The 10,764-nt window shown below is 33.6% G+C and overlaps 1 protein-coding gene across 1 annotated transcript in view; it reads right to left on the bottom strand.

Moving 5' to 3' along the window:
- The window catches only part of LOC106459945 (tyrosine-protein phosphatase non-receptor type 4-like), a 265,493-nt gene that overhangs the window by 228,185 nt on the left and 26,544 nt on the right, over positions 1–10,764 (bottom strand). The window contains exon 4 of the mRNA XM_013919617.2: positions 2,370–2,573. Coding sequence (XP_013775071.2) covers positions 2,370–2,554 — 185 coding nt within the window. The 5' untranslated portion in view covers positions 2,555–2,573. The remainder of the gene's footprint in view (positions 1–2,369; positions 2,574–10,764) is intronic.

The raw sequence follows: 10,764 nt of genomic DNA, 5'->3' as shown, positions 1-10,764 counted from the left end.
ACAAAGTCTAGTTTCCAACAAATTAAGAACTCAAATTATCAATATTGATAAGCTATAATATAAAATAAGTACCTCCTATCTTTTCTATTTGCTAAGATATTGCTTATGTATTGAAACACACACAGTGGCCCCACCCACCTCTTTCCATTTTTGGAAACACTTCCTTATGTACATATACTTCTGTCTATGACATGTGAGTAACCAATTGAAAGCTCACCATATCTCCTCTGTGGCTTTCTTAGCCATTATGATGTTAACTCATTCTTTCAATCCAAGATTTCAAGTTGGTAAGTTGAGTTTCAGTTGGCTTGCAATTTATAGTGGAATTCTAAGGTACTGATATAGTAATTTATGATTTTTTGTTTATTTCAGCTGTAAATATAAAACCTAAAAAATGTATTTCATTTCACATCCTCCATTTTCAAAAAGGCTTAGCAACCTATGACAAGCAGCAAATGAGTAAAAAGGTCATAACTAGAAGAGATAACAGTTTACTATACTTCTTTATCCACCGTTCTATGTTTTAAGAAAAATAACTAAGAACTTATTTGTAAATAGCAATAATGTATATACATATATAATGTATTATAAATGAAATGTGACTGTATTTTACAAAATACTAATTCACTAAAACACAGCCATGACAGGTCACTTTGTAAAGGCCAGTTTTATATTCTTGGATATGGTAACATGAGTGCACAAGCATCACGCTACTCCAACTCTGTAATCTTAGCCAGACATGACTGGAAGGTCAATATAATACAAATATATAATGTTATGATACTTAAGCTATTTAGACTAAACATTTGTGTTTTTGTGTTATAATTTGTAGTCATTCTAGAATGAAAAAAACATAACTTATATTTATTTCCTAATTTTTTGGTGGTGTTTACAAGGTTGGCCAAATTGACAGACCCCATGTAGTTAGGGTAAAGAAAACAACACACAAAATGTAAAGTTTAACTGAAAACAAATGTATTTAGGAGGTTTTAGAGATTACACAAATAATGTCTGAGATTTTTGGGACGAAGAATAGTTTTTAATCATAACACGAAAATCACTTTGCACTTTGCAACAAATCTTTAGTAAAAATACTTCATTAAAAATTCTGATTTTTTATGTACAAAAGACTTGTAATCTTTACTAAAAGTCTATCAAATTTTGTTAAAATACACATACTGCATTAAAAGTTATAGTATAAATACTTAACATGTGCAAATGCTTATAAGAACTCATGTATCTTATACTGAGCTCATCACGAAAGGGTTAACTGCAACTATGCATCTGTCTGTTAGATATACACAACTGTTTAAGTTTAATGCGAGTGTTAACTTTAGTTATGTTAAGAAGTGATAGTTTATCACAGGTTTGCTTACATAACTGTGTATGAATCATATGTTGTGTAGTTCCATTGTTGTGATTTGGTGCTTGTTTTATTGCATCATGTTAATAGAACCTTCAAGATTTTCTTGTTGTTTTGATCAAGTATTATTATATCATAATATTTCGTATTGTGTAGAAAGTTCTAGGCATTGGTCAGGCTATATATATATATATATATATATACGCATACAAAACACAGTTCGAGTAAGTAAGACAAAGTCAGACAGTTAGATAGCTAGATTGGTGGTTGTGAGTTTAGCCGTAGAGAATGTATAACAACACTTTTTGTTTTAAAGTGAAATTATCACAGATTGTATTGTAACAAGAGAGTACAGTGGAATAATCTGTTTTGTGAATTGTATTCTAAAGTGATTGAACAAACCTGTGTGGACATTTGACGAAAAGAGAACTATTTAAAGCTTTTGATACAACTGTTGTAAACAACAGTGTAACATAAGTGACTGACTCCCAGTATACACTCCCCATGATACACCTCCAGTAAGATACAACCAATCAGAGAATAACTTTTGAATCTTGCAACCACATTCTATTAAATACCATCAAATTGTAATCCTCTAACAGCTTAGTTGCCAACCTTGCTACTACATTCACCTCCTAGGAAAAATACATGCCAACCTATCATCAAAGACAAGTCATAAACACACACAACATGAACCACCAACCATTTTAGAGCATTTTTTTTTTCAGATCACCAGACAATGACCAGGTGAGAAACAAGGACCTATTATGAATAACCTATTCTAAATTGTAGTAATACATAATTCTATTCTTTTCTATTTTATTCTATACATTGTAAACAGCAATTCAGTTCATACTGTTATAGTTCATTATTTAACGTTATACTGTTGTATAAAGTGCAATGTTGTATAATGCTCTATGCCTAATATGAGTTTGCTAAATTTTACTTTATTTTATGCTGTTGTTTTCCTATTTCTGTACTTTGATTTTTATGTAAATAAACACACTTTGGTATGATCTTGGTCTCTTCTGACTTGGTGCTTTTGGCTCCCTCGTTGGTGGGGCCTGGTGTGTGGCTGTTTGGTCTCTTGGCTGGTGATGGAGTGAGCTGAACTGTGTAGTGGTGCATCAGGAAGAAAAGATCAAAAAGGAAAAAAAGAATAGAGGATTTTGGTGAAGAGGGACCACACATCTCTGACCTTCGTGAAAACCTACCAAGTAACAACATCAAGTATTAGTAGTATTTATTCATTGTGATGTTACCTGCATGCCTCTTGGTCTACAACACAATGATTTCTGACTGACCCTTGCCTAATCTAACAGCAGGACCTATATCACTGTAATTACGTACATTACTTGTCAGTTCCCATTATCAAATCTCTATAGTTTCAATATTAATAAATAATATATACATACATTTAATGACAAAGTTTGAATTTATGCAAATATTATTTAATGGGTTTTTTCTGATACTTTTTTACAAAATATGCACTGAATATACAAGAATAATATGAAGGTTACCAATTATATCTCAACCCATACTGATTTTCTTTTTGGATTTGCTAGGAATCTGTAAAAAGATATACACGATTCTGAACCCTGTCTATTGTTGCAGCCAAAAGCCCAAGAGTGAAAAGGTGTTTTCTTTATTCTTGTTTTGTAGCCTTAATAGACCTGAGGTACAACTATTCAGGTGAGCTGGAAAGCTGAACCAGTACCAGACTGAATACCCTGCAGGAAGGGTTCATGGTAATGCAGACAGTTTTAATCGACCATCTTGGCCAGAAGAGTTCAAGCATTGTGAAAAAAAACAATAACTTTGGAAGTGTCAACAAGATGCTATTTCCAGAAATAGCAATCCGGATAATGAGTTGTTTCAGGAACAGAGAAAGGATCCAGATTGGAGACACTTTATCACACACATGGAGCAGTCACCAAAAAAACCAGCATGGGAGAAGATATCTTACACAAACCCTGAGATCAAATAATACTTGGATCAGTATAACATGCTGTATCTACAGTCCATTATATTGCAAAAAAGATGAGAAAACACAAATGGGACAAAAGAGTACTGGCAATCAATCATTCCTGATTCAATATGAGCAGTTATTTTGTGAGAGTCACAAAATGAAGAAGACACTTGGACTACTTTAGCAAAAGGTCTATTGGAAGTAGCATGAGGAATGGTGTCAAGCATGTAAAGTATGTGTTGCAAAAAAGGGACAATCTACACAGAGGAGAGTAACACTCAAACTGTACAAGGCTGATTCACTGATAAAAATATTGCAACTAACATCATGGAACTATTGGCACACACATACTCGAAACAAGTATATATACCGGTAGCCATGTATAATTTTACAAAGTGTGCAGAAGTTTACTCAATCCCTAATCAAGAATCAGCTACGGTAGTAAAAATGTTGGTTCATCGATTCTTCACAAGACTTGGCCTACCCATGGAACTTCACTGTCATCAGTGGAGAAACTTTGGATCAGTAATATTTTAGGAATGCCATGACTTAACAAATATAAAGAAAACCATGACAACATCATTACAACCACAATCAGATGGAATGTATCATCCAGAAATTAGACAAAAAACTTGCCAAGTTTAGTGAAGGAAATCATACCAATTAGAATCTGAAATTACCAGAAATATTCAGGATTACATAAATCCAAGCCTCAATAGAAAGTCAAACTCATTCCCCCTTGCTTTATTCAAAATGGTTCTCTCTCTCTTCATTTTATTTTTAATTGAATGTTTTCTAATTTTTCTAACACTATTCATTGTATTTTTATATTAGTAATTGTTCTAAAGATCTTTCAATTTGTCATTTTCATAGATTTGCTGAAGATGGAATATGTAATTCTGAAATGTTTATTAAAGGTGTTTACAGTTGTTACCATTGCTCTACTATTCATTATTAGACTTCATTTTCCACCAAAAGTATCAATTGCTTATACAGTGGAGTAATTGTCAAAAAACCTTAAAATTATGCTTTTTGTGGCATCTTGACCTCCTTCCATAATTACTAAAAATGACCAAGTCCACCATTTTTGTTTATCAATGTGAGGGGCCTGTAGAAAAGTATCTTTGTACCAAATCCCATGTAAGTTGATCAAAATATGGCAGAGTAATTGACCAAAAAAACCCCAACATTATGCTTTTTGTGAGCTCTGCCCCCCACTCCCAAAAAAAACAACAAGCAAATCCAACTTTGTGTTTTGCTTGTCAATGTGTTACATGCATGACAATTTGTATTTGTACCAATTTTCATCTTCATTGCTGTAAATATGACCTCATAGGAGCCCAAAATACATTTTTGGGGTTGTTTGACCTTTCCCCCCATAAAATCTTTAAAAAGGCCTGAATCAAAAAAATTATAAAGTATGAACATTTTGGACCAAGGTATAACCCTATCAAGTTTCAATTCAATCTGCCGAGAAATGAAGGAATGGCAGTCGACTGAAAAGTGTCTGGAAGAAGAAGAAACAATAGAAAAACAATATGTCTCTCTCTGCAGAGACATAACTAAATACATTGTCAATAAGCCTCATTCCAGTATAAACTAAAACCAGTATCAATGTGCTCATGGGTGCCTGCAGGAGGGGCAAGAGGGGGCATTGCCCCCTCCCTACATTTCACAAAAAATTGCACATATTATGATGTAAACTTAACATCATAGCTAAAAACTAAATATTTTTAGTAATTTTTATTAAAACTGTAAACTTGTGCTTAAGTACACATAACACATATTATTTTAGTCTGTTGACTTACACTGTTAAAGCTAATCTCTTACATAAATGTTTTGCATCCCCTTGAAAATATTTCTGTGGATGCCTATGAATGTGCCTCACTCCCATATAAACTATTACCACTGACAAAGTTACTTATTCTAATATAAACTATTATAAACCAATATACCAGTAGGCTATCTGCCTGGCAAAAATATAAGGAAATGTTACATTATAAGCTACTGACCGTTTATTGTCCGTAGCCTATATTGTACAGTGATACTTTTGCTTATTGCTGCATAGTATTTGTGACACTCGAATTTCGAATTTTTCAGAGATGGCCAAAGTTGCCAACATTACACAAATTTCTCCATAGCCATGTATCATTCTGGTGAGGCCATCAGTTTTAATGGTGTCAATACTAATCCTCATAATTTCAAACTTGTACTTTCAAACTCTCTTTCTCTAGAAAACATGTGCTAGCATAGTTGTGGCTAACGAAGCAAACAAAGTTTGCATCAACATTCTTGATTTAACCCCTCAATTTTCACGTTGTATTTTGAAGTTGAAAGCCATCTTTTGTTCTCTGAAATGGCAAAGTATTCAGACTGAATTTCATAAAACAAATTGAATAGTTTTAAACTGACTTTTTGGTGGTGAAATTAATAATTATGTTCAGATGTATGAAGTTTTTATTATAAACAAACAAAAGTTGCAGTTAAAATTCAAAAGTTAATATATGTTTTTATTTTACTAAGTAATTCTAGAAACACTAACAAAGGATTTTTTATACTTATTTTTATATGTTGTTCTTTTAAATAACTTTCTAAACTAAATGCAACTAGAAAAAACCACTTATAGGTTAAATTTTGATTTATTTCTGTAGTTTGAACTACCTTACTTGCACTAATACTTCACAGTTTGCTCCCTGATGAAGAAAGATCTACCTTTTGAAAAGGCTCTGTTTGTTTGAATTGCTGTCTTTAATTGATTTTTGAACCAACGTGTTTTCATGAATGCGCTATTACTAAATATCAGTACCAGCTGATGTGGTTGGGTAAACATCAGATATCTGTATAAACCACGAAAATCTGAAAATCGGTGCAGTCCTAACTAAAAACCACTCTCAATATGCCACATTCCAATATGAATTAAAATCACTGTCATTCACTATAAACAAAAACCAAGGTCAATATTCCTCATTCCAATATAATCTAGGACACTGACAAGAAAACCCATCCTAATATAAACTAATACTACTGTCAATGTCATTCCAATGTAAACTGGAACCAATATCAATATGCTTCATTCCAATATAAACTAAAACCACAGTTAAAATGCCTCATTCCATTATCAACTAACTACTGTCATCGTCCCTCATTCCAGCATAAGTAAAACCACTGTCAATGTGTCTCATTCTATTATCCATTAAAACCACCGTCAACATGTGTCATTCCAACATAAACTAAAACCACAGTCAATATGCCTCACTTCAACACAAACTAGGTCCATTCACAAAAGAACTCATTATTTTATACACTAAAACCACCATTAACATCCCATTATAATTTAAAACTACAATGAACATTTCTCATTCCAATACACAAAATATACATTGTTAACAGACTTACGGAGAAACGAGAAAATTAGTGTTGCTTGTGATTTAAGAACGTAAAAATAAAATACTGTCTTATGGGGAAATGCAATCTAAATATTTTTAGCTGAGATGTCAGTAAGTAAAAACAAAATATATTGTTACCAGTCTCACAAATAAAATTGTGTGTTGTGAAACTAGTGGGTGAAGATCCAAAAAAATGGGATGCGTGTTGTTAAGAGTTTGGAGAAAAGATATCGTTAAGTATTGTTTCTATATAAAAAATGAGACAATATTTACACTGGGTGTGATAATTAAAAATACGATTCAAGTTCGGCAGTAGACTAAACATTTTCCCAACACTCATTTCAGTAAAGCTAAATCTTATACCCACCGAATCAAAAAAATTCTCTGCTACTACTCCTCATATCCAAAAACAGCGATTTCTTAACTCTGCTACATAATAACAGTTGTCCAACAGTCAAGAAACGTAGTGATGAAGGTAATTAAATCTTACTGGTTTACACAAAACAAACATACAGCACTCCAGACTTCACATACATTATTCGTCCCTCACGAAAAACAGTGAACGTAAACTGCGAATCTTTGTTCATATGAATCTATAGAGAAACCACATGCCTTGTGACGCTGAGTGTCATAAAAACCTCGCACGTAAAAACCATTGGACGAGAGCAGTTGGTTCTCTCTACACTAAGTCCGGTGAAATGAGGTCAAGTTATACTGCACACGCATCCCCGCCAACCAATGATGTTTGTCCTAAGAACGCTAAGCCTAAACAAAGAATTGAGTAGGGGATAATGTGAAGCTAGATGCGGCGCGAAGTCCCGTCAGGGAAATGCATGCGTGAGTCATCAATCCCAATACAGGTTACATAGCTACTACACCATCCGTTATCCAGGCACGTGCGAATAAGCCATCCCTCAAGCGACAACATATTGTATAAGATGTTGAGTTTATAGAGAAAGTTTGTATCATCTGACCATCCATTACAAATTATAATTTCAATGTTGTTTCATGATACATACTTATCTGAACGCGATATAATCAATATTTTGTCTATTACAAAGTCTTTCATTGTAAAACAATATAACGTAATATAGTCAACACTGTGCCCCTTGCAACATACTTCTTCCTTTACTCCCTCTTAATTAACATATTTTACTCAACACTTAGCGACAACATTACTTGTTCTTTCACAAATAAAAGAGAAACTGATGTATGCGGCACTTGACCCCTGGTAACACAGCTCTTCCTTTACACACAATTTAACACGTTACAGTCAACACTCACTCAGGCAGTGATGACATTTACTTATCCCTGTTCAAAGACTTAGAAACTAGTATGAGTAGCATTTGACCCCTGGTAACACAGCTCTTCCTTTACACACAATTTAACACGTTAGTCAACACTCACTCAGGCAGTGATGACATTTACTCGTCCCTGTTCAAAGACTTAGAAACTAGTATGAGTAGCATTTGACCCCTGATAACACAGCTTTTCCTTTACACACAATTTAACGCGTTACAGCCAACACTCACTGGGGCAGTGATGACATTTACTCGTTCCTGTTCAAATCTTACAATAATGGATGTAGCGTGGATATCTATCTATGTATGTGAAAGAAATAATATATATACAATGTGTCGCCATCTATTAAATGGCACCACAAACAAATATTCATAAAACAATTTCACATTTTGGGTATTCAAGATTCAGAAAATTAGAAAAATAAGTACGGTATGTGCAACAAAAATTTCTTTATCACAGAGCACAATTTTAAATAAAAGTACTCTCCTCACAATAAGAACAACATTTTCACTAGGGCTGTACGTGAGGGTTTGATTATATCTTTATTGATGTAATTTGTAAATATAGTACTAAAAAGTGGAGTTCTTAAAAAACTTTTTTTTTCAATAAAGTGTAGCACTTTTAATACATAAAAACATTACAGTTTCTATCAACACAATCCGAACATTTTTCTCGTGCAGTACTTCCCTGAAAAATCCCTTTTTTAGAAAATGTTCACTTTTTCTAAATGTTTTTCTATGACGTATGAATACTACGATTGGTAATTACTAGCACAAACAGCCGCTCGTAGGGCGGCGTATCTGCTATTACTAGTAACTAGTGTAATGAACACCTTGGCCTTGTTCAAAAAGCTCATCTTCGCACAATTTAACGTATTAAAATCAACACTTTGTCCTTAGTAACAAAAATTATCCTTTACAGTCACTTAGTTTTATATACTCAAAAATATTCCCTTCGTGACAACTTCAAAAACAACACTTCGATTCAGCTAATGATTGTAGCATTCTTTAAATTCACTTGTATTCACGAGACAAGGCCAACGCTTTGATCAACGCTAACATCAAAAGGAGAAATAACAAGCACGATGGAACGCATAAAACTTTGGGGAGCCCAGTCGTAAATGAATAAACAATTGTCTGACAATCAATAAAAACGCTTTAAAATATTATTCAACAATTTCACACAATAGCAAATACTGTACATACAAAATACAAATTAAAATACTTGCTGTGTACTATAATATTGTGAGCCATCCAAATACAAAATTTTCAGATAATAACCTGTGTACACAATATACAAATACAAAAAAAAAAGTTACTAACAGCGTAATGTTTAGAATTAGCCAAAGAAGAACTGTAGTCTCCTTTTATTTTGGTTGGTAAAGTCAACTGAATGCATAGAAAAAGACCAAATAAAAAACTGTTGTCAGCAAAATGCTATGTGGGTTGGTGGAGGTAATTATATTAGGCCCAAATTTAATTAATGTCAGGAAGACATATTTGATGGGTTGATTCCCAAACAAAGCTTAACGACACTCTCCTCTCTTTAAAAATTCTGAATAGAGATTTGAACTCCTTGTAATATCTGAAATCTTAATTGACCAACATCATGGTCGAATTCGCACTAGTTACCAGGCTATAAAAAAGTAAAACCCATACTTCAGTGCAAAATCCCACACAAAACACGATAGTGGCCGCTCCTGTTGGGCAATACAAAATCTCTATAAAGCCACTTTCTGTGGTTTTCGGGAATTCTGTCGATAGAGATGGCCAAGAAAGGTTCAACAAGTCTTACATGGTGTTATAAGGTTGCAAAGTGCGTTACCTGCCTGAACATGAACATTTCTATTTTGTGCTACAGAATCAAAATCCAGCTAACCACCTTAACTCCGCATCTTCGTGGCCGAACACTACTGAGAGGCGAGTTCTTTTGACAGTAAAGGTTTGTTTTTTTAAGTTCAGATCGAACCCTTTATCAGAGTACTTTTTTGTTTTAACCTGAATACTGGAAATTGACACCCCTCTGTGCTCAACCAACCTCTGAATTCGGTCTCATTGATAAGCAGACAGACAGTTAAAACATTCATACAACGCAATATTGTTTACACCGAAAGTCATAAACTCCTGTAACAGGCTGGCTATAATATCTTAGCTAGAGCGTTCCTTAACTTGCCAATTATGAGTGGACTTAAAACTTTTATACAGCAGGATATCATTAACCATCGGAACAGTAAGAACTCTTTAAACAGATCTGCTAAAAAATAGACTGTCTTAAAACGCTAACTACAGACCCATTAAAAACTTTCATCATTCAAAAGGATACCAGTAAATAGGTAACAAAATCATCTCTTTCATCAGATTAATTTAATAAATACAACTAAGGCCTGTTTTATCAAGCCAATATCACGTATATTTAAAATTTTTATTAACAGGATATCATTAAACAGCTAAACAGCGTGAACTCCAACATATCTATATACTACTAAAACTCTGAGATTGTTTGTTTGTTTGCTTGTCTGTAATTAAATACAGCAAAAACGGCGCACAATAGCGCCATATTTGTAATGAAATGAGAATAGAAACAGAACAAAACGAGTTTCGTTAAAATCGGGCCACGGGTTACCGATTTACCGCCGTTTTTCGGGTCACTTTTATGAAAATTTCTAGCATGAATAATTTTACATCACACTACCATTCGCGCTCTTTACGAAACTTCTTCGTTTCTATTCTCATTTCATTACAAAT

This window comes from Limulus polyphemus, unplaced genomic scaffold (assembly GCF_000517525.1).
Source record: "Limulus polyphemus unplaced genomic scaffold, Limulus_polyphemus-2.1.2 Scaffold685, whole genome shotgun sequence".
In the NCBI taxonomy this organism is placed as follows: domain Eukaryota; kingdom Metazoa; phylum Arthropoda; class Merostomata; order Xiphosura; family Limulidae; genus Limulus; species Limulus polyphemus.
The sequence above is the reverse complement of the archived record's forward strand: the minus strand, read 5'-3'. Positions and strand labels throughout refer to the sequence as shown.